The 27,972-nt window shown below is 43.8% G+C and overlaps 3 protein-coding genes across 3 annotated transcripts in view; 2 read left to right on the forward strand and 1 right to left on the reverse strand.

Annotated features, from left to right (window-relative positions):
• The window catches only part of slc4a1ap (solute carrier family 4 member 1 adaptor protein), a 109,105-nt gene extending 103,066 nt beyond the window's left edge, over positions 1-6,039 (reverse strand). Inside the window, exon 1 of the mRNA XM_052024168.1 lies at positions 5,598-6,039. The gene's annotated coding sequence lies outside the window, so the exon portion shown is untranslated. The remainder of the gene's footprint in view (positions 1-5,597) is intronic.
• The window catches only part of si:dkey-16j16.4 (uncharacterized), a 380,812-nt gene that overhangs the window by 247,796 nt on the left and 105,044 nt on the right, over positions 1-27,972 (forward strand). The window lies entirely within an intron of this gene.
• Positions 6,374-27,882, forward strand: supt7l (SPT7 like, STAGA complex subunit gamma). The gene is made up of 5 exons (XM_052024170.1): positions 6,374-7,021; positions 16,145-16,821; positions 21,986-22,310; positions 22,405-22,645; positions 25,001-27,882. Exons 2-5 carry the CDS (start codon positions 16,409-16,411, stop codon positions 25,267-25,269), a joined length of 1,248 nt encoding a protein of 415 aa, XP_051880130.1. The 5' UTR covers positions 6,374-7,021; positions 16,145-16,408; the 3' UTR covers positions 25,270-27,882.

Below are 27,972 nucleotides of genomic sequence, written 5' to 3' on the forward strand. Positions count from 1 at the left end.
TGGTGGTGTTGTGGATAGTGTAGAAGTTTGTCGTAGGTTACAACAGGATATAGACAGGAGGCAGAGTTGGGTGAAGAAGTGGCAGACAGAGTTCAATTCGGAAAAGTGTGAAGTGATACACTTTGGAAGAACGAACTTGAAGGCAGAATACAAGGTTAATGGCAGGATTCTTAGCAGTGTGGGGGAACAGAGAGATCTTGTGGTCCAAGTCCAAAGTTGCCACAAAAGTTGATAGGGTGGTTAAGAAGGCGTATGGTGCGCTGGTCTTCATTAGTCGGGGAATTGAGTTCAAGAACTGTGATGTGATGTTGCAGCTCTATAAAAGTCTGATTAGACCACACTTAAGAGTATTGTGTTCAGTTCTGGTCGCCTCATTACATGAAGGATGTGGGAGCTTTAGAGGGTACAGACAAGATTTACCAGAATGCTTCCTGGATTAGAGAACATGTCCTATAAGGAAAGGTTGATCGAGCTAGGACATTTCTCTTTGGAGCGACACAGGATGAGAGGCGACTTGATAGAGGTGGATAAGACTATGAGGGACATAGATCGAGTGAACAGCCAGCACCTTTTTCCCAGGGCAACGGCCAATACCAGAGGCCATCCATTTAAGGTGAGAGGTAGGTTTTTTTTAAATTATTACATAGAGAGTGGTGGATGCCTGGAACACACTGCTGGGGCTGGGGGTTGATACAACAGGAATATTTGAAAGGCTCTTAGAAAGGCACATGGATGTAAGAAAAATGGAGGGTACTGGGCTATGTAGGAAGGAAGGGTTAGATTGACCCTGGAGTAGGTTTATGTAGGTCAGTACAACATTGTGGGCCAAAGGGCCCATACTGTGTATACTGTTCTATGTGAATCTCTTCTCATTCTTCTAAATTTTTGTTGATATCAGTCTAGGCTATCCAACCCTTCATCATAAGACACCGACTATTATTTATTGACTACAGCTCTGCCTTCAATACTATAATTCCAAGCAAACTCATCACCAAACTACAAGACCTGGGACTCAACACCTCCCTTTACAACTGGATGCTACATCAATGCACTCTGTACTAACTCAATGTAACTGCACTGTGTAATGAATTGACCTGTACGATCAGTATGCAAGACAAGTTTTTCACTGTACCTCGGTACAAGTGACAATAATAAACCAATACCAATACCTTGACTTCCTGACCAATAGACCGCAATCAGTGAGGATAGGCAGCAACACCTCCAGCACGATTATTCTCAACACTGGTGTCCCACAAGGCTGCGTCCTCAACCCCCTACTCTACTCCCTACATACTCATGACTGCCTGGCCAGATTCTGCTCTAACTCCATCTACAAGTTTGCAGATGATACCACCGTAGCAGGCTGTATCTCAAATAACGATGGGTCAGAGTACAGGAAGGAGATAGAGAGCTTAGTGACATGGTGTCATGACAACAACCTTTCCCTCAATGTGAGCAAAACAAAAGAGCTGGTCATTGACTTCAGGAAAGGGGGCGGTGTACATGCACCTGTCCACATCAATGGTGCTGAAGTCAAGAGAGTTGAGAGCTTCAAGTTCCTAGGAGTGAACATCACCAATATAGCCTGTCCTGATCCAACCACGTGGACACCACCGCCAAGGAAACTCACTTGTGCCTCTACTTCCTCAGGAGGCTAAAGAAATTTGGCATGTTCCCTTTGACACTCACCAACTTCTATCGATGCACCATAGAAAGCATCCTATCTGGATGCATCAGGGCTTGGTATGGCAACTGCTCTGCCTGGGACTGCAAGAAACTGCAGAGAGTTGCGGACACAGCTCAGCACATCACAGAAACCAGCCTCCCCTCCATGGACTCTGTCTATACCTCTCACTGCCTTGGTGAGGCAGCTAGCATAATCAAAGACCCCACCCACCCGGGTCATTCTCTCTTCTCTCTCTCCCATCAGGCAGAAGATACAGGAGACTGAGGGCATACACCACCAGGCTCAAGAATAGCTTTTATCCCACTGTGATAAGACTATTGAACAGCTCCCTTATACGACGAGATGGACTCTTGACCTCACAATCTACCTTGTTATGACCTTACACCTTATTGTCTACCTGCAATGCACTTCCCTGTAGCTCTGACACTTTACTCTGTATTCTGTTATTGTTTTTACCCTGTACTACCTCAATGCACTGTGTAATGAGTTGATCTGTAGGACTGGTATGCAAGACAAGTTTTTCACTGTACCTCAGCACAAGTGACAATAACAATACCAATAAAAGAAACCATGCGTACTTGGTACTAGAGTAGTAAACCTTCTCCGAACTTTTCCTTAATATTCTTCCTTAAATAAGAAGATCCATACTGTATGATCTCACTAATGCCTTATGGAACTGAAGCATAACCTCCTTACTTTTGTATTCAACTCAACCAGCAGTAAACAGCTTTCCATACCAGCTTTTTGTGGCTCACATATTCGGACACCCCTCTAAACATCGCAGTTCTGTAATCTCTCACCATTTAGATGTCAGAGAGTTTGAGTCTACAGCACAGAAACAGGCCCTTCGGCCTAACATACCTGTGCTGACCTATTTGCCCATTTACACCAATCCCATTTGCCTGCATTAGATCCATATCCCTCTATACCTTGCCTATCAAGTGCCTGTCTCTTAAATGTAGTGATTGTATCGAACTCCACCACCTCCTCTGGTAACTAGTTCCAGATATCAAATCACTCTCCGTGAATAAAATCTTTCCCCTCAAATCCCCTTTAAAACTCCTTCCAATCACCTTAAAACTATGCCCTTTTTTTGATACCCCTACCATGGGGAAAAAGATCGTGACAATCAATGCCTCTTATAATTTTATATACCCTTATCAGGTCCCTCCTCAGCCTTCTCCTCTCCAGGGAAAACAAACCCAGCCTATCCAATCATTCCATATTAAAGTCCTCCAATCCAGGCAGCATCTTGGTGAATCTCCTCTGCAACCACATCCTTCCAACAGTGGAGGGACCAGAACTGCACACAATACTCCAAATGCAGTCTAACCATTGTTTTGTGAAGTTGCAACATAATATCCCAACTTTTATATTCTATGACTTGACCTATGCCTTGTTCACCATCCTATCCACCTGTGTAGCCACTTTCAGGGAACTATGGACTAGTACCTGCTGGATTCGACTGTTTTAAGTAGTCTTTTAACATGTACGGTGTTTAATACACCTCAAGTGGCTGTACAAGGTATAACCGCTTTTTAGCTTATTGGTTCGTCCATCAGGTGAATACGTGTTGTTTCATTGGTTGGTTCTGCCAAAGGTATCTAATAGGTTTCCTGATTAGACTATTGTTATCTATGGAGCACCTGTTATCTTCAATATAAAAAGGTGTCATTTTTGTTAATCTCTCTCTTGCTCATCTTGCTCTCTTCCCCCTCCCCCTTGCTCATTTTTAGTTCCTTTGTCTCGGCTCATCTCCCAGTAGTAAAGCCAGTGCCATGTGCTCTGTGACTGTTTCTTTGTTTTAAACTTTTCCAATAAAACTTTGTGAAGCACCAAGTTGTTTATTTCTGGACTCCCGAAAGAAACTGCAGATTCGAAAATAACCGGGTCCGACATACCTCAAGGTCCCTCTGTTCATCAACACTCCTCAATGCTCTACCAGTTACTGTATGTCCTATACCTACTTGACTTCCCAAAAGGCATCACTCTTAAATTCCATCTGCTTACGCTCCATCCAATTTTCCATCTAATCTATATCCTACTGTAGCCTTAAACAACCTTCCTTGCTATCTACAATACCATCAACTTTCATATCATCTGCAAGCTTACTAATCATATCCACTGCTTTTTCACCTTTCCTGCTAAAATGGTCAATTTCACATTTCCCCCACATTATATTCTATTTGCCAGGTCTCTGTCAACTCACTTAAGCTGGAGAGTGGAATTTTGTTGCCTTGTGATGGGAGTTTAAAAGTCCAAAGATCCTGTGTACAATGACACCTCAAGTTTGGATGTACTAATGTCAGCTCAGTACACTGTAGCCAAGTTGCATTAAGAGACACAAGAAACTACAGTTGCTGGAATCTGGAGCAACAAACATCTGCTGGGGGAACTCAACAGGTTCAGCAGCATCTGTGGGGGGAGGGGGGGGGAGGAAGAAATAATGCATGCAGGTCTGATGCAGGGTTTTGACCCGAAACATCGACAATTCCTTTCCTCCCACAGATGCTGCTCGACCCTCTGAGTTCCTCCAGCAGATTGTTTGTTGCATCAAGAGAGGCTGAGAACTGTGATGGGTGAGTATATTGTTCTGGAAACCATCAAGAGAGTGATGGTCAGAGGCAACGATGTCATACTTTCAAGAGGGTCAACAGGCAAAAGGAAAGATCCAGTATCCATGGGGAGCTTCCAGGAGAATTGCAATGTGGAGTGTACACGAATGCAGGAAGACTAGAAACTTTTAGAAACAAAATGTTATTATTGCTTCCATGTTCCTGCTGCCTATTTTCCAGCAGCATTTCCCAATATTTGTAATTAGAGCCATATAGCACAGAAACAGGCCCTTCGTCCAAACTAGTCCTTGCCAACCAAGATTCCCATCTAAGCTAGTCCTACTTGCTTGCATTTGGCCCATATTCCTCTTAACCTTTCCTATCCATGTACCTGTCTAAGTGCTATTACAGCTCCAGTGACCAAGGTTCAATTCAGGCCACTGTCTGTAAGGAGTTTATACATTCTTCCCATGTGTCTGCGTGGGGTTCCTCCGGGTGCTCCGGTTTCCTCCCACATTCCAAAGATGTAAGGGTTAGGAAGTTGTGGGCATGCTACGTTGGCGCCAGAAGCCTGGCAACACTTGCGGGTTGCCCCCAGAACACTCTATGCGAAATATGCATTTCACTGTGTGTTTAGATGTACGTGACTAATAAAGATATCTTGTCTTATGAAGAGCAGTTCATGCTCCTTAACACTAGTGCATCCAATGCAATTATGCTGCACTGAATCCAGCCAATGGACTGTTCAGATACTGGTCCTGATGTTGTTAATGTACCTGCCTCAACCACTTCCTCCGGCATCTCATTCCATATACTGACCAGTACACAATTACTGCAGTTAACACAAGACTGGATTGGTCTATCACTCGAGACAGGTGCAGAACAACACTTAAAAGACACTTGGACAGTTATATCGACAGGTAAGGTTTGGAGGGATACAGGCAAATGGGACTGGCTTAGGTGGGCATCTTGGTCAGCATGGACGAGTTGGGCCAAAGGGCACGTTTCTGTGCTGGATTACTCCATGACTATTAATGTGAGTTACGACTTGAGGTTGAGAAATGCACCTGATGTACTGCAATCACAGTAAATAATTCCTTAAAGCAAGACGTGAGCTGCCTGACGTGCCGAGCGGCCTTATTTTCTCATGGTCTGCACCCTGAGCAATATTTCATGCAACCGTAGAACTGCCACCGCGCAGAACCATTCGGCCCATCGAATCAGAGCCTGTCGGTGGCCGCCAGGCCCCCGGGGGCAAGCCACGAAGGGCGCCACACAAATGCAACGTTTTAAATGGTTGTCTCCGGACTTTAGCCTTTCCACCCCTGACAGAAGGCGCCGGCAGAGCACCTTACCTGGTGCGGCCTCGACCACCGGGGGTCGATCCTCCACCGCCGCCTCCTCCGCCATGGCAACGCGCGCCCTGCTCTAATCCTTCCCCTCGCGTCTTCCCGCTGCCTCCGCAACGTCGGTTCCGCACAGAAAAAGAATAATAAATGTTATTATACTTGAAAGTCCCTACAACAACTAGAGACGTCCGAGTTCACCTCCCAACTGCCGCTACTCCAGTCTTGTTTGAGACGACGCTCTGATACGAAAGTTTTATCCCTGGGTCGCTGGAGGTCCCGGCTCGGTCGACAGGGTCATTCGCGCCCAAAGAGGACTCAACCCCGCCCGCTTGGCCGCTCGAAGGCAGTTGTTTGAATTGTCGGTTATGAATGAGGCAGGGGATTATTAAATGTAAACATTGTCCCGAAAGAAAACTTTTAACAGTGACGGGCGGCAGCGGGTAGGGGATGGAGTTTCCGGGGGAGGAGGAAAAGGGAGAGCCGGTGTCCCGGAGTGGCGTCATCAGGGGCGGCCGGAGGAGAGGGTGGGAGGGTAGAGAGAGGGAGGGTAGGAGGGAGAGAGTGAGAGGGTAGGAGGGTAGAGAGAGGGAGGGTAGGAGGGAGAGAGAGGGAGGGTAGGAGGGAGAGAGTGAGAGGGTAGGAGAGGGGTGGGAGGATAGCGAGAGGGACGGTGGGTAGGAGAGGGGTGGGAGGATAAAGAGAGGGGTGAGAGAAGGACGGAGGGTAGGAGGGAGAGAGTGAGAGGGTAGGAGAGGGGTGGGAGGAAGGAAAGTGAGAGGGAAGGAAGGAGGGTAGGAGGGAGAGTGTGAAGGGTGGGAGGATAGAGAAAGTGATGGAGGGTAGGACGGAGAGGGTAGGAGAATAGAGAGAGAGGAAAGGAGGGAGGTGAGAAGGGAGGAGGAAGGTGGGAGGATAGAAAGAGGGAAAGGAAAGCGAGGCAGAGGGTAGGGAAAGGAGAGGGTAGGCGAGATTAAGGGTGTATGATAAGGGGGACAGCATAGAACTGAAGAGTGGGAACAGGACAGAGAGAGGATAGCAGGAGGGAGAAGAGGAAATGAAAAGGAGGGGATAGAATAGGGTGTATTGAGAATTAAAGGAGGGAGGGGGAGATAGTGGTGGAGGAGAGAGGTTGGGAACTAAGGAAGAAAGTAGAGAGGATAGTGAGAATGTAATAAGAAAGTGGGAAGCAGAGAGGAAATGAGGGAAAGTGAACAGGTGAAGATTGTGAGGATCTGAGAGGAGTGAGTGAGTGTGAAAAGGAAGGCAATGAGTGCGATACAGAGGGGTAGAAGTGAGGGCCTGTGAGTGAGTGACACCGTGGGTTGGGGAGGGGAAAAAGGCGAAGGTGCAGGGAGTGAGAAAGTTGAGAATGGAGAGTGCCTAAGGGCTTGAGAGTGAAGCAACTGCAGTCAAACCCTGCGTAGACAGAGGTAAGGAGCACACTGACAATGACCCTGGCAACTTGGCAGACTAGAATATAAAGAAACGATTGAGGAAATGGTGGGGAAAATTGATCTGTTTATCATCATTAAAGTGATTACTGACTGTTTAGAATAGAAAAAGATGTATTTATAATGAGTAATTGCATAATTCCCAAAGTGGTTTATATCCAACCAATGACATTCAAAGTAGTATAGGAAATAGAAGTAATTTGGACTGTCACCTTAAACAACGTTACAACAGTGACCTGTTTTCAATCTTTATGAAGGAAATATTGGTTAGGACATCAGGGTTAGATGCTCCACTCGTCTTCAAAATAGAACTGCTGAATCTTTTAGATCCACCTGAGAGGGCAGGTGCAGCCTTGGTTTAATGTCTCATTCAAAAGACATAAAAGTATAATAGAGACACAAGAGATTACAGATGTTGGAATCTGGAATAATAAACAACCTGCTGGAGGAACTTAGCGGGTCAGACAGCATCTGTGGAGGGAAATGGACAGTCGACCCGAAACATTATCTGTCCAGTTCCCTCCATGGATGCTGCCTGATCCGCTGAGTTCCTCTGGCATTTTGTTTGTTGCTATATAAAAGTATAAGATTTCCTCCGCACTAACCTGGGGTATCTGCCTAAATTCTTATGCTTGGGTCTCCGGAGTTGTACTTGTACCTGCAACTTTCTGATGCAATGGCAAGTGTGTTGTCAACTGAGTCATAGCTTAAGTGTTTAAGGTATGTTTTATAGTGATTATGGAATCTAGAAGCAGATGGATAGATGTTTGTTATTTTTAATATTTTAGAGTGATTTTTTTGACAGTGGTGATATGAGGAAAGAGCATTTTCCCAGAATAAATAGGTATGACATGAAATTCATCTCCCGAAAGGACAGTGGCTTTCAAAAAGGAATTAAATAAGTATATGAAGGAAGATTACTTTCAGGGTTAAAAGGCAATGATGCTAACTACAGTGTTCTTATGAAAAGCTGGAACAGGTTTGAGGGGCCAAATGTCCACCAGTTGTGCTGCCACAATTCTATTTGTACCTGTCCCCCAGTTCCTTTTGTTGCATTCTTATTTTCTAAAGAGATTAATCCTCCTGTCAAACTGCACCTCATACATGTATCTCCTGAATATTTTATAGTTCATATGCAGCCCATATGTCAGATTTCTCTTAAGCTCTTCTACTGCCTGCATGTAGTTTGGTTCATGCTCTCAGGCACCCTGCAGATGATTGTGATCTGGTGCACTGCAGAGGTGAAAGTCCTCCTCACGTTTTGTTCTGTGCTTTATCCTTTCCTTGCATGCTGCAGACTCGGAAGATCATGAAGATCTTTTGTCTGATGGTCAACTTCCTTCTGAAAATTGACAGGAGTGCTTAAGCCTTTGTAGATTCCATAGCCGTGTAACATGGAACATCCTGAGAATAAAGATTAAATTCTTGCTTCCTAAAATCAAACCACATTTAATCTTGGCCAGTATCAGGTCTCATTGAAACTCAACCCAATTCTCACATGTTCTTGGCTAAAATAACTTGGTGTTGTTTCTCCCACCTGTAAGCATCTCCTCTTAATGGTTTGAGACAGATTTCTGCTGGAAGTACAAACAAAACTGTCAGGTATTAGAAAGTAACAGAACTCTGAGACAGCTTCTCCCTGATTCATGCACATTCCTTTGGGAATACACTCTACTGTACCAGGCCTATTGAATCTGGGTCTGATTCTTAGTGCACCTTTCATTATTTTTGTGTGTCCCTGCAGCGATTTGGCAATCAAAGATAGTGTACAGAATGAATTGATCTTGTACTGTACAATGCAATGTTAGGTGGTGTTAAATAATGGGTGCAAAATGGCTTTAGCATTCCTTCTGACAAAATCAGACTTGGTGGAAGAAAGAAAATTGTTTTCAGTTCCATTCACTTTTCTGTGACATCTATCCAAGTTAAGCATCTTCCATTTGAGAGATGGGCAACAATTTTTCTTGTTCTTTCTACAGGGTCTTCTTGCTAACTCCAGTAAATAGTGGCTTTTGTCCCATGTCCTTGATTCCATTTTTACAGCTCTTGACGAAACTTCAAATAGCAATAAAAACATCCTTTTCTCCTCCCCATGAGACCTATCAAAATCAGGACAAGAACATGCTGTTGCTGATGCAATGCCCTTGATTTGTCAACATGGTAGACTCCAGGTTCTGGTGCTGACTAATAATAGGAAAGGTATTATTACAATTTCAGTGTCTTGAGGAAACCTGCTTTTGATTGCCAAACAAAATACTGTGGATTCTGGACACAGAACACAAATTGGTAAATTAAATTATTATTGTCACATGTACCAAGGTACAGTGAAAGACATTGTTCTGCATGCCATCCATACAGATCATTTCATCACCTCAGTGTATTGAGATAGTACAAGGGAAAACAATAACAGAATGCAGAATAAAGTGTTACAGTTGCAGAGAAAGTGCAGTGCAGGCAGACAATAAGGTACAAGGCCATAATGAAGTAGACTGTGAGGTCAAGAGATCTTATCATACTAGGGGACCAATCAATAGGTTATAACAGTGGGATAGAAGCTAACCTTGAGCCTGGTGGTGTGTGCTTTTGGGCTTTTGTATCTTCTGCCTGACTGGGGGGTGGGGTGGGGGGGGGGGGAGGGAGGGGAGGGGAGGGGAGGAGAAGAGGAAATGTATGGGGTGAGTGGGGTCTTTGATTATATTGGCTGCTGTACCGAGGCAACGAGAAGTGTAGGCAGGGACCATGGAGGGGAGGCTTCTTTCCATGGTGTGCTGAGCTGTCTCCACAACTCTGCAGTTTCTTGCGGTCTCGGGCAGAATAGTTTCCATACCAGGCTTCTCTGGTGCATCTATAAAAATTAGATAAGTTAAGATATCTTTATTAGTCACATGTACATCAAAACACAGTGAAATACATCGTTTTTGCGTAGTGTGTTCTGGGGGCATCCGGCAAGTGTCACCATGCTTCCGCTGCCAACATAGCATGCCCACAACTTCTTAACCTGTACATCTTTGGAATGTGGGAGGAAACCCACGCAGACACGGGGAGAACGTACAAACTCCTTACAGACAGCGGCCGGATTTGAACCCGGGTTGCTGGTGCTGTAAAGCGTTACACTAGCTGCTACCTACCGTGCCTGCCCTGTTGACCATTAGTGATGGTCAAAGGGGACATGCCAAATTTCTTTTGCCTCCTGAGGAGGTAGAGGTGCTAGTACACTTTCTTACCCATGATTTTGAATGGAAATTGAAGCTCTCAACCCTCTCAATCTCAGTGCTGCTGATGTGAACAAGAGTGTGTGCACTGCCCCCCACCTTCCTGAAGTCAATGACCAGCTTTTTTATTTTGCTGACATTAAGGAAAATGTTGTTATCATGACACCATGCTACTAAGCTCCACACAAACAGAAAAACAGCACATCAAGGGATAAAGAAGAGAACTTATGATTCACTTCAACAATCTTTCAGTACATTGTGTAGCCTATGAGAAAACTAATTAGGAAAGGCTCCTTGCTCACCCTCCCCACCATTCCACCAATTGGATGAATTCCTCACTTCCTCCAGCATTATTAGATACTAACCATCAGAAGGACAGTCTTTACCAGACTTGCCTCATAAATGTGGAAGAGAATGATTGGTTCCGATCAGCAGGTGACTTAGAAGGGCAGGAACAAACAAATATGGAGGAATTTCGCAACTGCAAAACAATGAACAGGACTGATCATTTTCTAGAAGTAAAGTCCTGAAGAGGGTGCAGGGATTTTCCAGGGATGAGTACCAGTTATTTGAGAAGTTGAAATTGACTGTGTTAGAGCTGAGGCTATTAATGGAAGTTTGAGGTTCAGAATTACGAGCGGTCATGGTAGAGTAAATATTACTTCTGGGAGGAGGTTTTGTAGCCAGAGGATGCAGAATTAATAGGCAGAGGGGAGAGGAGGAGAAACCAATTTGGGTGGTAAATTATGAGCTGGAATGCACTTCCTGAAAAGTTAATGGAAGAAGATTCAGTGGTAGCTTTTAAAAAAATACGATGGATAAATACTTGGTGTGCTGGGATGGGGAATAATGCAAGGCTCTGGGGAAAGAGAAGGGGAGTGGGGCTAATTGGGGAGCTATTTCGAAAGGCCAGTCTTGTCAAAGTGGGCCGAATGTCCTGTGTTTTATGATTCTGTAGTATTCCTTAGATCTTGACACGCCATTGAGTTCAATTTATAAAGGTTTTCTACTGTGTGCCAGTTGACACATCTTTTGGGCCAGGTTCAGGAAGTTGCTTTCTGTTCCAAAGTGATGTACATCATCTGCCCACTGAGAGCAACGCAATTTGACCATGCTGGAGGCTTCCTCTCTTAATCCTCCTTCAGATTTTTACAGGGTCCTCATGGTGAAACCTGAGCCCTCCCCCCAGACCACTCCAATGACGTTTGACAGCTATTCAGAGGCATTTAAAAATAGTTGAAAAGGAAGTAAAGTAAAATTAAAAATGAGCAATAAAATGTAGCTGAAAAAGTTGATTTAACTGTTGAGGAGCTAAAAACATAATTATACAGTGAACTGAAGAAAGATAGACCAAAAAAAATTCTCAGCTTGTAGATGAGGGACAAGATGCAGAGTATAAGACCTTAAGCTTAGTATGTGTCAGAGCTGCTTCTGGACTCGGTAATATCCATTGGTGGAGCAGAAGGTCTGAAGTATCATCAGCTAACCTCCATCTTGTCTCCAACTTCTGTGTTGTAGTCTGTTGAACAGCCGAGGATATTTAAACTATGAATATTCTGCTGAGAAGAGACTCCTTTGGGCTGCAGGTTTTCGTTGGATTTGGTCATATTTTTCTTTATCTGAAAGTGTAAAGTGTGTGTGTATTTGGAAAGGGCCATACTTTACTTTCTTTTCTATTTAAAGTTCATTGTGGAGTTAACAACGGGCACTTATTACCCATACTTAACTGCTTGAACTGCAGCACTTGCTCATGGTAATGAGTGCCTCCACAATGGTCTATTGGGTGGACAATTCCAATATTAACAGGAGATAGATTTACAGTAACTGTTAGCATATTGGAGAGATTTGAGGTTGTGTTTTCTCTCTCAGAGGGAGGGTGGATCTGGAATTCACTGCCCGAAAGATTGGAGGAGGCAGCAATCGATACTTAAGATGTGCACATGGCTGCAGCTCACGAGGCTGAGGACAAAGTGTTGGGTGGTGGAATATGGCTGAATAGCTCTCTAATTGTCAGGATGAGACAAATAGCCTGTAGCATATATTTGTAGCATTCAATGATTCCAGGACTGTTGCCCAGAATCAGGATTCTGTCCACATGGTTGCTCATGTGTTTGATAGAGGTTATGGCACTGGTGGATCATAAATAATGTCTGTGGAGTAGATTTGACTACAAGGGAAAAGGAAGGAATTATATACACAACCCCTGCCAGCTCATGCTCCTCCCCCTCCCTTTACCCTTTTATTCTGGCTTCTGCCCACTTCTTTTCTAGTTCTGATGAAAGGTCTCGACCTGAAACATCGACTGTTCATTTCCCTCCATAGATGCTGCCTGACCTGCTGAGTTCCTCCAGCATTTGGTGTGTGTTGCTCCAGATTTCCAGCATCTGCAGTCTCTCTTGTGTCTCAAGAATTGTCAGATGCCTTCAGATTGCGGAGAACAAAATAGGATTAGTGTAAAATGGGCGTTTGATGGTTGGTGCACACTTGATGGGCCAAAGGACCTGTTTCCTTGCTGTATGATGGAACCACTAATCCTTTAGTGCTGTGTGGAGGAAGCACTACATTGGCAGACAAACCGTCCATTGCTAACACTATGAAACGTGCCCCACTAGACTTGTCCACAGCTCTGGAGGTAATTTGAAGGTTCAGTGGCAGTAATGACAGATATTCTTGTCCTGACAGACATTCAAAGATCAAGACTAATACAAACACAAATGAATCTGGAGTAATCGGTTATTCAATTCCCGTGATTTTGGGCAAATCATTAACAACGTAAAGGTGAAATCCAGTTTAAATGAAATTCTTTTCTTCAAAATTAAATCATTGTCGCGTACTTGTGAGCGACTTTGTTCCATTTGTGTTTACGAAACAATGCGCGCTGATTGCATCATTGGAGAAGCTGGCTATAACAGGAGACTGTGCTTGACAGCAGGAGAGAAATGAGTAATCAGAGTAGACATGGTTATTAACCTCATACTTAGAAACGTCACTTCAACTGCATGTTCTAATTCAGGCCCTCTGTTCTTGTCAGTTACACTCACCAGCCGGCTCCCTTGATGAAGCTGTTGTTGATTGAAACAACAATATTCTATACATGTCAATGGAAATAGATTTCTTTTCAGAGTTGGTCATAATTCCTTACAACCCTTGAAAGGCAATCTGCATCTTTATTCTGTTAAACTGAGGTATGAAAATTGTACCTGCATCGCCAATGGTGTGGAAAATTAGCATTTCATTCTCAAACATGGTCTTTCAAACCGTGTAATCTGTGGGGAGAAGCGCAGATTAACTGTGAGGGCATTAGTTTCTGGCCATCTGGGAACAGGCGTATTGTGCGGCGTCAGCACTGTATCTCCAGAGTCTTTGGTTTGCGTGGCTTGTATTTGAAAATGTTTCCCCCGAGGGTGTCAGTGTTTGTGATTCGTTCCCCAGAGTATGCAGTTATTTACAGAAATCCCTAGTCGTGTGTCAGCATTTGCATGGGATCTCTGGGAGAGTGTTAGCACACAGGGCACCCTGGAAGTATGTCAGTGTATGTATGTATGGAAGTACGAAAGGTCTCCAGGAGTTTGCCAATATTTGCAGGGAATCCTGGGCATTTGTCAACATTTGTCTGTGCACATTTGTAGAGAATCCCTGGCGGTGGACAGCATTTTCTGGGAGGTACATGGAGCACCAAGAGTGTGCCAACAATTGTGGTGGAGTGTGGGGCTCGTAGTGTCAATATCTATTAGTGTCAATATTTGTTCGTGTCAACATTTATAGGATAGGATGGTGAATGAGTGTGTTAGTATTTGTGTGGGGGTGTGGGTGCAGGTATTGGTTTATTATTGTCACGTACACTGAGATACAGTGAAAAGCTTTGTTTTGCATGCTATCCAGGTGGATCATGCCACATGTAATTATACTGAGGTAGTAAAAAGAAAACAGAATGCAGAATATAGTGTTGAATGATTGCAATAACTGTAATGAGAGGACATTATGAGAGTTGGGGACAGCTCGCAAAGCCGCCATGCTTCAGCACCATTTTGAGTGATCATATCGCTGGAAACCTCTGAAAAGAATGTCTCACTGCTCATGGTTGTTAAAGGTGTAAAACCATTTCAACCATTTTTGCTAAGTTTGAAAAACAGAAATGAGCGATTGGCTCTGCTCCTCACCTGTGGTGATTGAGAAATTTACGGGTTATTAGTGTGAGACATTATCGCACAGAAGCAGGTCCTTTGGCCCAACATGTCAATGCCAACCATCATGTACCCACCTCTACTAATCCCATTTACCGGTCTGTTTTTTCTGCTTTGGCAATTTAAGTGCTCCTCCAGATGCTTCTTAAATGTAGCGAGGTCTCTGCAGTGTGTTCGAGATTTCATCCATCCTCAGGGTGAAAAAAAATCCTCCCTGGATGCCCTTAAACCTCTGACCCTTTACTCCAAACCTCTGGCCTCTAGTTTTTTAGACATCTCCTCTATGGGGAAAAAATTCCCTTCTATCTTCCCTATCTATCCTCCTCTTAATTTTATATATTTCCATCAGATCTCTCCTCCTCTTCTAAGGAAACATACTTAAGCCTGTCCAGTCTCTCTTCACGACTGAAACAGTCCATCCCAGGCAACATCCTGATGAATCTCCTCTACATCCTCTCTGTTATCTCCACCGTAGACATTTACTATCCCTACGAACATAAGAAGTTGGACCCCCTCGAGCCTGTTCCACCTTTCAAGAAGATCGTGGCTGATTTGATCTCGGCCTCAACTCCACCTCCCTGCCTGTTGTCCGTAGTCCTTTATTCCCCTGTAATCCAAAAGCCTGTATCAGTCCAAAGTCAGCCTTCACAGTGGTCTTGGGCAGAGAATTCCATAGATCCCTAACACTTGGAGAAGAAAATCCCTCCCATTTCCATCTCCTTCCCCATCTGTCTCCTTATACCAACACCATGTGTCCAATTTCTGGACTCGCGCACTCTCTCTCTTGCAAGAAGAAAAGTTTTTTCAGCTTCTACCTTCTTAAATCTCAGAATTTTCTACAAAAATTGGTATTTCCAGCGTTTTATTTTCAGATTTCCAACGTCTATAGTAATTTGCTTCATAATTAGTTGCTATGGCACAAGATGGATACAGGGAGGCTTGCTAGGAGAGCAGTAGTTCATTCTGAAGGTACAGCTTAGTGCTTTGACAGCTGTTAGGGGAGAGGTGAGGGTGATGTTTTGATGCTTGTACAGAATGAGGACGTGATTTATGGGGATGAAAAGGTACTGATGCTCTTTCAGGAATAGTGATCAACACTCGGCCTCATCCATCGTTTTGTTTACGCTCCTGTGAGGTTATGTTTCACCAGCTGCTCTGACTTAGATTAGCACAGAAACAAAAAGAAATAAAGACCTGCAGTGCCTTTCATAACTTCAGCTCATCCCATAAGGCTTTACAGCTGATGAAGTACTTTTGTACTGCAGTCACTGTTATGAGTAAGATGTGATGGTATTAATTTACACGTAGCAGTGAGATAATGATCTGTTTATTGTTGTTGGCTGAGGGATAGGTCTGATCAGAAAAGAGCTCTCTGAAGAAGTGCCACTGGAGTTTTTGCTTCCACCCGGGAGCTCAGTTTAAGGCCTCCTTTGGAAAGACAATGCCTTTGACAGTGCAGCACTCTCTTGGTATGTCACTGGGATTATGTGCTGAAGTCTCAGGAGTGGGATCCAACCCCATAATTGTCTGTCTCAGAGTGCGTGTTGATCTGAACCTCTGCTGATACCTGTGGGTATCATCAGCTGAGTTCCACCAGATGCCGCAATTTGTCGACCAAGTTTCAGCCCCTGCTTAACAATTGCATTTTACTAAGCCAATCTGTTGCCTGAAGCCTTGAAGTAATCACTGTACCTTCGTCTCAACAGATTTCACCAGTGATATTGAGGCCAGTCTGAAGGAGTCTGAATGCAGCCGACGGTGAAGAGGAATGATCCATTATGACCGCATTATCAAGCTGTTATGAAATGACTCATTGGTTTATTGACTAATTTGTCTTTATTGATTCCAGAAAATTCTTTTGGACAAATGTCAAGTCAAAGCAAATTGCTGTAGTTAACCAATGCACCGCTTTATTTAAATTTGCACATTGCTCAGACTTTATACAACTCTCCATTTGACTGGAAGCAAAAATGATCAAGTACTGGGGCGAGATCCCAGTGTCATCCTCTCAGCCCAGCCGGAGTTCTTTTGACCTGCTGCAGCGCGAGTTCCGGACAGTGGAAATCCAAGACCCACCACTGCACCAGCCCTCAGCTGACAGGCCCCGACCTGCCACCATGCTGGACGTGCCATCCGAGCCCTGCGGTCTGACTGTCCACACCATCCAGCTGATACAGTACAACCGGCGGCTGCGGAGCCTCGTCGCCGCCGCTCAGGCACAGGGCCAGCCGCCGCTGGATGGGCCGAAGGCCGATGAGTCAGAGACCCTCCCCCCTGCCCCCAGCTCGCCACTCATGCCAGAGGAGCTGTTGCCCGCGGACAGCAAGACCCCTAAGTTCCCTTTCCAGTTGCGGCACAGTGACCCAGAGAGCGACTTCTACAGGTGAGCTCTGAATGAAAGAAAGAAGGTTGGATTTACAAGCGCTTGACGTTCTAATGTGGTCAAACCCAATAGAATTAATGTTGGAAACACAGCAGCCTGTTGGTGCTTCCAAGTTTCCAAGACGCTCAAAGCAGCTGCACAGGTTGACTCTGTGGTTAAGAAGGCATACGGTGTATTGTCCTTCATCAGTCGTGGAATTGAATTTAGGAGCTGAGAGGTAATGTTGCAGCTATATAGGACCCTGGTCAGACCCCACTTGGAGTATTGTGCTCAGTTCTTGTCACCTCACTACAGGAAGGATGTGGAAGCCATAGAAAGGGTGCAAAAGAGATTTACAAGGATGTTGCCTGGATTGGGGAGCATGCCTTATGAAAACAGGTTGAGTGAACTCGGCCTTGTCTCCTTGGAGCGACGGAGGATGAGAGGTGACCTGACAGAGGTGTATAAGATGATAAGAGGCATTGATCATGTGGATAGTCTTGGCTTTTTTCCAGGGCTGAAATGGTTGCCACAAGAGGACACAGGTTTAAGGTGCTGGGGAGTAGGTACAGAGGAGATGTCAGGGGTAAGTTTTTTACTCAGAGAGTGGTGAGTGTGTGGAATGGGCTGCCGGCAACAATGGTGGAGGCAGATACGATAGGGTCTTTTAAGAGACTTGTGGATAGGTACATGGAGCTTAGAAAAATAGAGGGCTATGGGTAAGCCTAGTAATTTCTAAGGTAGGGACATGTTCGGCATAACTTTGTGGGCTGAAGGGCCTGTATTGTGCTGTAGGGTTTCTATGTTAATATGAACCTGTTAACAACCACATTGCACATTCTTGTAGTGTTTCTTTTGTTGCTGGTCACTAGAGAGAAAGTCCTTCCCTTCCCCTTCAGTGCCACCAGCCTTGTTCAAATAAGCTGAGGTGTGGTGTTCCCTCAGTGTTGGACTGGCATGTCAGAACTGGGGGAAAAAAAGGAAACAAGAACTGAAGAAAATAAGCAAAAGTAGGCTACCATGCTCCTCAAGTTTGCCCGCCATTCAATATGTTCATGGCAGATCTATGCTGGCCTCAACTCCTCTCCCGTGCCAGTTTTCCCAGAGCCCTCAATTCCTCGATCTTTCAAATATTTATCTAACTTCACCTTAGATATTGTTATGATCAGTGGCAAAGAATTCCAGAGATGCACTCCTCTTCAAGAGAAGAAATTTCTACGCACTTCATTTTTAAATGACTGGCCCCCTTATCTTGTAACTATGTCCCCTTGTTCATGACTCTCCTACGAGTGAAAACATCTCAACATCTACCCTGTCAGGCTCCCTTAGGATGTTATACATTTGAATAAGGTCACCCCTCATTCTTAACTCCAGGGAATACAGACCCAAATTGTCCAGGTTCTCTTGATAGGGCAACCCTCTCACACCAGAAATCTGGACTGTGGTGGGACTTGGACCCCCACTTTTCTTACTGAGATCAGAATGCTACTGACTAAGCCACAATCAACTGTCGTGGCAGGAATGATTTATAGAGGCGTTCAGATAGAATACTCTTCAAGTTGTAATAATTGGGGAAAAACTAATGTTTTAGACCTCAGCAAGGCACTTGATGGAGAGGTAAATCTTTCAGTGTTATTATAATCTATTTTTCTTTTATACTGACCACTTTATTGATACTACTGTAGTTAGGTCAAGTGATTTGTCGATTTGTTGCAGCAGGTCTTCTGCTATTGCTAATATCTGCACAACACCTTGGCTTCATTACCAGCAATTTTTCTAGTGAGGCAGGGGGCCAAAATTGGAGTGCATGGCCATTGGGTGAAGGATAGAGAAGCTAGGGCAATGGTATGCTCCTCGTGCAGGATGTGGGAGATCAGGGACATTTCCAATTTCCTTTGTGACTATACTTGAGGGAAAAGTGTCCAGCTGCAGACCTGTTGGAGCTATGGTTGGAAACTTTTCCTGCAAGTATAGTCAACAAAGATGTGGAAAATAGAACGGTGCAGCACTGGACAGACCATTCTTGATGCCAATATGTCCTCCTGCTGTGTATCATCCATATCCCTCCATTCTCTGCATATTCATGTGTCTATCTAAAAGCCTCTTAAACTCCACCAAACTGACTGCTTTCACTTCTATCCCGGTAGCCCATTCCAGGCACCTACCACTCTCTGTGTAAAAAATGTTGTAGATAGTATATTTAGCAAGTTGGTCACACCACGGGTACAGAAAGAAAGGATAGGGGTGACCACCAGGATTGACAGTAAGTACATGCTGGTAGTGCAGGAGTCCCTTGTGGTCATTCCCCTCTCAAACAAGAATATTGCTTTGGATACTGTTGGGGTAGCGGGGGTGGGAAGGGGGATGGTCTCTCAGAGAAAAGCAGCAGCCGCCAAGTTTGCAATACTGCAGGGTAGGATGTGTACTGTAAATGCTGGAGCGCCAAGGAATGTTAATGAACAGAGGACCTTTGGGTTCAAATCCACAGTTCCCTGAAGGTGGCAAGACAAGCAGAGAGGGTGGTGAAGAAGGCGTACAGCATGCTTGCCTTTATAGGTCAGGCTGTAGAATGTAAAAGTTGGGACGTGATGTTGCAACTTTATAAAATTGGCTAGACTGCAGGGAGTATTGCATGCAGTTCTGGTCACCACACTATAGGAAATATGTGATTGCGCTGGACAAAGTGCAGAGGAGATACACCAGGGTGTTGCTTGGATTGAATGACTTTAGTTCTGGGGACAGGTTCAGTTTGTTTTCCCCAGAGCAAAAGAGGCTGAAGGGTGATTAGATAGGCAGGCACGGTAGTGTAGCGGTTAGCGTAACGCTTTACAGCGCTGGCGACCCGGGTTCAATTCCGGCCACTGTCTGTAAGGAGTTTGTACGTTCTCCCCGTGTCTGCATGGGTTTCCTCCTGGTGCTCCGGTTTCCTCCCACATTCCAAAGACGTACGGGTTAGGAAGTTGTGGGCATGCTATGTTGGCGCCGGAAGCGTGGTGACACTTGCAGGCTGCCCCCCGAACACTCTACGCAAAAAGGCTTATTTCCACTGTGTGTTTCGATGTACATGTGACTAATAAAGATATCTTAGGTGTAGATAGGGTAGGTAGTCAGAATCTTTTTCCCATGATTGGAATATCAAAAACAAGAGTGCATAGGTTTAAGGTGAGAGGAAGGAGTTTTAAAGGGAATTTGAAGGGAAAGTTTTTCTTAGACAGAGTATGGTTGATGTCTGGAACTCACTGCCAGAGAACGTAGAGGAGTCAGATACAATCACTGCATTTAGACAATTTTGACACTTAAATAGGCAAGGCGAAGATGGGTAATAACCTGGTGCAGGAAAATGAGATTAGTGTAGATGGGCAAAAAAGGTAGGCATAGACGTAGTGGGCTGAAGGGCCTGTTTCTGTGCTCTACAAATCTGACTGTAAGTCTGGAAATTCATTGGAGTAGTGGAACCGGGGAGCAAGACTAATTAGTCATGCTCTGCCCCACAACCCAACATTGTCCCAAAGGATCGATTGGCCTCCTGTATGTGTTACATGGGCACATGATCTAATGATCAAAATTTGTTTGTGTTAATGAAAACAGAAAATGCTGGAAATACTCAGCAGGTCAGATTGCTGCTGATTTTCAGTTGTTGGCTTTAACGCTTTAACTATGCTCAAGTGCTGCCAGAATTTTGCTTGTCACTTTGATGTTACACTGTTCCTTCCCTTCACTTTTCCCTCAGGCCATCCATCAATAGCATGGTACTCCAGGCCTCTCTTGGTGATCTTGCTCCCATAAATCTTAAAACTTTTATGCTGAATGTCACTTGACCATTTTTTAGTTTACTCTCCCGCAATTTACTTTTGGGATTTTCAGTGAGGAATGCTGCACAACTACACTGCTTATCTTCTAGCTTGGGGTAATGGCTGTACTGAGTTAATTTGACTTTGAACTGACTCACTATATCTGATCTACACAGATTGTATAATGTTTCTCTGTAATCAGAAAGAGCAACTGGCTCTTTGATCCAGTATTGGGACATAGGGAGTTGGATAAATATTTCAGCTCTTTACTATGAAAGTGAATAAATTTACAGCCTTGTGGAAGAGATGCATGTCCTTTCCTGGGCCAAATTCATTCAGGATGAAATCCTTAAAGTTTGGAAATAACTTCAGGTTTCTGTACCAGGCACTGCAATATTGGCTGTAAATCCTCCAGTTCTCAGGAGCGTTGTTAACAAAGTGGTTCATGAGTATGCCCAGAAGGAGAGGTGTGTACACTGTCTTGAATACTTCACATTTAGTTCCAAATAACCTCACAAATCATTCCTGTAATTGATAGCACAGCGCTGAAAAAGTCAGGGAAAGTTTACCAGTGCTTTGTGATGAAAAGCTACACAGTTTTAGCTGGTTAATCCCTAGTTTGCACACTACGCCTTTGTTCTGGTTTAACTAGCACATAAACTCTTGGGTGAATAACAAATGGTGAGAAAGGCATGCATTTTCCAATTTCATTAAAAAGAATTGCGTGTATCAATTTGTTAGTAAGTTAGATTGGAGACTTGTTAGAACAGCAGGAGGCTGTTCAGCCACTCCTGTCTGTTCCACTTTAAACTGGATTTCTGATCTTTATCTTAAATTCCCATTTACCCACTGTATCTTCAGATCCCTTGATACCCTTACCAACAAAGGAAACATCGATTTCTTTTTTAAAATCTTAATTAAGCTAAACTGGACAGCTTTTTCGGTGAGGCAAGTTCTTATTTCCCTTGAGCATGACAGTGACTTTCTGTACTCAGCGGGTGAGCCAGCATCTATGAAGGGAAATGGACAGTCAACATTTTGGATCAGAATCAGATTTATTATCACTGACCAATATGGGTTGATACCCTTCATCTGGACAAAACTCCGAATGAAGAGTCTCAACCCAATGTGGCAACTGTCCATTTCCCTCCACAGATGCTGCCTGACCTGCTGAGTTCCTCCAGCTTTTTTGTGTGTTGCTCCAGATTCCAAATGCACCTGCATCTCTTGTGTCTCCAGAGACTCTCTGTAATTTGGACACTTGGTTGATGTGGTTAAAAAAGATTTTTGGCGTTTATGTTTAGACCATTGATGCATTTAGCAGTACCTTACCGCTACTGCACCCTGCCCCAAGGGAGGAGAGTAGCTGTAACTATTTTGGCTTGTATCCCTAGGGGGAAGGGCGAACCTGTGACTGAACTCAGTTGGGCCTCGTGTCGGCAGCTCCTCTACCAGTCGGTGGCCACCATTCTGGCCCACGCAGGATTCGAATCTGCTCACGAGGGCGTTCTGGAAACGCTGACTGATGTCGCCAGTGAGTACTACTTCAAATTCACGCGGCTCCTGCGCTTTGCCACAGACCGGGAGGCTCGGGTGGGCCAGACCCCATTCCAGGATGTGATGGAGCAGGTGTTCCACGAAGTGGGCATCGGCAGCGTGCTTTCACTGCAGAACTTCTGGCAGCATCGTATCAAGGACTATCACAGCTACATGCTCCAGGTAGGTACATTCAAGTATCCCAAAACCTGGTGCTCACATCCTTACCTACTTAACTCTTCCTGGATTCGTACACACTATTTACGTTTGCTTACAGGTGAGCAAGCAACTGGCTGAAGAGTATGAAAAGTTGGTTAGTCCGGAGAAGGCCTCCACTGAGGACACCAAACCATTGAAGATAAAGGAGGAACCCATCAGTGACATTACTTTCCCCATCAATGAAGAGAATGAATCTGACCTTTCCACAGGCGAGCAGGCCCTGCAGCTTGGGGTGCTGGCACAGGCCCATGAACGTTATGCTGCTGCACTGGAGGTTGATGCATCTCCTCAGACATCAGGTGAATGCACATTCTACATTCTGCCATTTTCCCTTTGCTCGGTTGTCGGACAACTTGAGGGCTGACATCAGCTGTTCATTTTTGTTTTTGCAGGTTTCCTTTATTTTCCCCGAAAATGATCATCGGGTGTTTTAAAGAAACAGTAAAATGGGAGGTCCTTTAACCACGATCCAAAGCAGTAGATAAACCAGCCCATCTACCATCGTAGGGGAAAGAGAGAGAGTAGTTACTTTGGTGTGGTGGTTGCTGGCCATGGAGTTCCCCATTCAAAAAAAAAGCTGCTGCTTCCACAAAACATGCTGCTGCAATGTCCTTCCTGTGGTATTTCACTAGATGATGCCGTCTGGGCAATTCCACCTCTTCCCCTGGAGACACAAGAGATTGCAGCTGCTGGAATCTGGAGCAACGCACAAAAAGTTGGTGGGACTCAGCGGGTCAGGCAGCATCTATGGAGGGAAGTGGACAGGCAACGTTTCAGGTCGAGACCCTTCATCTGGACTGAAAGAAAGAGGGGAGATAGCCAGTATAAATATCAGTATATTTATATAGTGTAAATATATATAAATTTGGTATACTGGCCATCTCCCCTCTTTCAGTCCAGATGAAGGGTCTCAACCCAAAATGTCGACTGTCCATTTCCCTCCACAGATGCTGCCTGACCCGCTGAGTTCCTCCAGCGTCCTGTGTGTGTTGCTCCCCCTCTTTCCCTTGAGGATTTTGGTGGAACCCAGAGAGGACAATATAATGAACTGGTATTCATCATGAAGCTTGACTGGCATTTAACTACTTTGAAGTGTAGACTAATCTGGCAGGCCACTTAATGAACATAGAGCAGGGCCTCATATATAATAATGAGTCAAAGAACCAGTTGGTTGAAGGTGTCCAAGGTGAGAGCTTCGTAAGAATTGCTGACGGTTCTTCGATGTCCACTGAAATGCGTTGTCTTAAAGATGGTGCTTATGACTATGCAGTTCCCTTTCCATACTATACCGAAGAGTTGGTCATTATATCATCAGTCAGTGTCTTTTGAGTCAGAGACTAGAACGCTAACACTGAGAAGATAAGACATTACAGTAAAGCTCCAATAGTCCAGCATGCTCAGGACTTTGGGAGTGTGGCTTTCACTACTGGCAGACTTTCCAGATGATTGGATGTTGTTCATTATTAATACGCCGACACTTCTTATAATTTACCTTTCTTTAGATGTTACCTGGTATTATAATAACATTTCCACTGAACCCAGTAAATGTAAAGGGAACACAGTAAACAGGGCCCTTGTTAGTTTAAAGAGAGTGCGGGAACAAGGGCCCAGGTGAATTGGAAGGGAAGCAGTAAACATCTCCTTGTGAGCCAAATCCCAGACCATTGGGATTTCCATATAGTTGGATAGGGGTTTATCATTTTTACTGTATTATGGATATAGCCCCTCTTCCTGAAAAAGCCATGTGCAGCAATGCCACACAGAATAAAGATTTCAATAAATAATCTTATTGTGAACAGCACAAAATTCCCTAATGAACACTATGTAGGAGATAGAGGCCATATTTACACTACCTGACTGCTGCTGTAATTGGAAAGCAACTCATATGATCTTGGAGATCATTGCTAAAAACCAATGATTCACCCTAGTACTGTCAATGTAACAAGATAGAAAGGTTAGGTATTGGGATGAAACCTGTGAACTCACCAAAACGTTAATTGTAGGATGGCTTAATATGTGCTTTTCAAAAGATTTTTTTTTGTCTGAAGTGCAGGAGAATTGGGACAAAGTAAAGATCTCTTTCAGAGATTTGGATGGGCACATTGTGAAAATAAGAGGGACAAATATCTTCATGAACACAGAGGTCTGCAAAGCAGGGAATTGTATGGCAGGTGCAGCTAGTGTGCATAACCACAACACCTCTTTTGCTTCAACTAAAAAAAAATCGGTAACCTTGGAGGTAAACAAAAGAAGGCAAAAAGGCAAAGAAGAATGGGGTGAAAAAAAACCAGCAGATGTTGGAAATCTGAAATAAAAACAGAAAAGGGTGGAAAAACTCAGCAGATCAGACAGCATCGGTGGAAAGAGAAACAGTTTATGTTTTGGGTCCACAACCCCAGAGAACTGAAGAATGAGCTGATACATCAAATGGAAAGATGGAAGGGAAAAAATAAATACTTGGATGAAAGGATTCAAATACAAAATATGGGTGGATATAGCTACATGAAAGACCAATGGAATTCTTAGTTTTGCAATTGGGGCAGGGGGCAGAAAGGGAAATTATCGCAAGTAATTGTTTGGCTATGATTGGATATATGGAGATTATATTTTATTTGTTAAAACACAGTTTGATCATGTTTTGCTTCTTCCTCCAGGCCCCGAGGTCAGCAGCTCTCCTCTGTGGAACCTAACTCAAGTTAAAATGGAGCCTCAGGAGAATGAAGAAGGCAATGGCCCTCCCCACGGTGTTTTGGGCAATGATGTGTTCGAAGAACCGATGTCTGCCATGAGTGAGTCTGGCATCCCACAAACTCCGAACACTGCTGGCTCTGACGGCAGCTATATATCTCACTCGCCTGACAGTCTAATGGCCTCTTCTCCCGTTTTCAATCAACGACCAAAGAAAAAGCTAAGGAAGGTGTGAATACTCATCTACCGTTCATTGGTCAATTTTTTAGGGCGCTTATTTGAAGCAGTTCGTTTCCTTCATAATGCTAAGTTGATATGTTCTTTAATCAGATCTGGGATGTACTTCAGAATGATTTTGCATTTGGTAGTGGACTTTAATGTTAGGGGCAGGGTCAAAACAACAAACAAAAAACTGCTTCAACCAGCTCATAGTTCCTTTGAGTTAATTGAGTTTGTGAGGAAGATGAAGTCCATGGGAGAGAGAATGCAGACTTTGTGGGAACTGATGCAAATTTTAGCTTTTGGACTGAGTTTGAATTCAGCTCCGAATGGAAGCTTCTCCTCTCAGATGGATGGGTTTCTTGGAAAAAAAAAGAACAACTTCAATTTGTGTGCATTTAAATAATGAATTATTTGTCATGGAGGCAAATGTGGAGGCCATTTTATGCATGCTTGCCACTTGGATATATCACCAGTTAGCCTGAATGAAATGAGTTCAGAGATTGTCAAAGTGTTTACTCTGTGGGCAGGAGGTCTAGATGCAAGTCTCCAAGTCAGTACTGTACATAACACAGTGTGGTTAAACATTCCATGTCTCATTTCGGTCAATTTCCTTTGTGCCTTGAATTAATACATTTCAGATAGACACCATCTTTGTGAGCTGTTGTTCCTCACTATTCAAACAGATTAACTAGTCCAGTTACACAGCAAAATCCTACGTTAAACCATTCCCCAGTGGCTGCTTGACAGTGCATATTCCACCTCAGAGTAATTTGCTGTTTATGTTTGATATTGTAAACTGCAGGGTTAACTCACTGATCCCACACTCTATTTCTGTGGGTCAGAGAATTGATGGTGCAGTCTTGTAGCTTTTCATCATTGGGGTGTACAGCTTCGGTTACTTTACCCACGTGCGAATGTAGTAGGGTACTGTATACAATGAAAATCTTACAGACTGAGCTCAGTATTATTTTGGAGCCTGATTTTTTTTTTAAAAATACAGATTGTAGGAAGTTTTTTTTGGAATGAAAACCATAAATTTTGTTTTCCCATTGAACTTCATTCTCTTCTCTTTAGCCAGATAGCTAAATTAAAAAATGTTCTCAGAGAATTTTCAACATCAGCAGTCAAACCGCGATCATGTGCTGTAAATGAAAATCAAAAATAAATTGCAGATGCTGGAAATTTGAAATAAAAACAGAAACACTCTCTGTGGAAAGAGAAACAGAGTTAACATTTCAAGTGGAAGAGGACTCGACCTGTCGAGTATTTCCAGCATTTTCTGTTTCTGGTTTGTGATCTTGTGCCCTTTCTCCCAGCTGTTATTTAAGTTGGCAAATTAGTTTCGATCTCCTGGCTTTGAATTGTTGCTTGCCAGTCATGGATTTTACACCCCACAACACTCTAAAAGTTCCAGCATTAAATGTACTGGCTATCAAAAAGTCAAGCATTTTATATCATGCCTTGTATCTAAGACTTCCCAGAAAGTGCAGGGGATAGGAAGAGATTGCAAACAGCTGAAGAGAAGATTGAGTCATACAGGAGGAACCATAAATATTTGTTTTTCATCGAATTCTTAATCCACTTGCCATTGTGGCATTTTGTACCAGCTAGTGATGCCTCTGCAGTGCATTAAAAGGCTAAAACAGCTTTTTGCTTTCCTCTTTTTACATCCTCCTGATGTTACCATTGAACTTGTATAAATAGAGAGATTGGGAGCCAGGGTAAGAATACGGGCTATTAACCTGAAGATGTGTCTGCTGCTGTTACAAACTGGTTATTTTGGCGTGTGCCACTCATTTTTTCAGACCATCCTTTTTGGTGGTAGGGACTCTGAAAATTAACCCAAGTGTGGGAGCATGGAACCTAGTAGCCCTTCTTTCCCTGGTCAGGATCTATCTCTATATGCAATGGGCTCTTTGACCACGTAAGTAGTCTGTGACCACTCTGCCTTTCAACTACGCTCTATCACCCATTGCACTGCAGTTTAATCGTATCTGAGAAGGGACAAAGCTTCTAGGATGAGGCCAACCTTCAGAGCTCGTATTCTCTGGATTCCGAGGTTGATCGGATCCACTGCCAACATTTACAACTTTCTTTCGGGTGACTGTTTCAAAAATGTTAATTGGCCCTGCCGTTAAATGTTTCAGGAGCAATTTGTTGCATTCTTTAGTAGTTGAATACATGGTAAGCTAACGTTCACCACAAAGCTAAGAGAAATAATTACCTGGATCAAAAGCTAATGGTTTAGGTTTTGAAAGGGTCTGTGTTTGGACTTTGACTTTTAAACAAAATAATGATGTTGGAATTACACAGCACGCTCATTAGCCTGTCTTCATTTTCCAGGTTTAAAGTTTCAGCGAACAGCCTGTACCTGAAATGTCAAACTACTGATACTTGCACTGAACATTTCTATCATCATGTTTTTCTTGCTTATCATTTATCCTTATTTGAACTCCAGCCTGGCGTTTCTGTCTGCCAATCATGTATAAAGGGAAGCAGTATCGTCTGGGGAAGCTAAGCTAGCAAAGGTCTCTTTTTAAGTTCCTCGGGCAAGCTCTGTAGCAAAAAGAAATGGTTTGGTGTTGCCTTTTATCTTGTCTGAATAAAATGAATCATTTTAAATATATTCAGAGTACTGCGTGCAACCATTTTGTGAAAATTTCACTTTTAAATCTTAATTACAATGTATATGTAACTTCATCGCATTAAATGTCTC

Source organism: Pristis pectinata, chromosome 10 (assembly GCF_009764475.1).
Source record: "Pristis pectinata isolate sPriPec2 chromosome 10, sPriPec2.1.pri, whole genome shotgun sequence".
In the NCBI taxonomy this organism is placed as follows: Eukaryota; Metazoa; Chordata; class Chondrichthyes; order Rhinopristiformes; family Pristidae; genus Pristis; species Pristis pectinata.

Bases quoted from the DNA above. Each gene is read 5' to 3' on its own strand.
- supt7l (XM_052024170.1), top strand. From the start codon at position 16,409: ATGATCAAGTACTGGGGCGAGATCCCAGTGTCATCCTCTCAGCCCAGC. The intron at 16,822-21,985 runs GTGAGCTCTGAA...TTGTATCCCTAG, and splicing joins CCAGAGAGCGACTTCTACAG to GGGGAAGGGCGAACCTGTGA. The intron at 22,646-25,000 runs GTGAATGCACAT...TTCTTCCTCCAG, and splicing joins TGCATCTCCTCAGACATCAG to GCCCCGAGGTCAGCAGCTCT.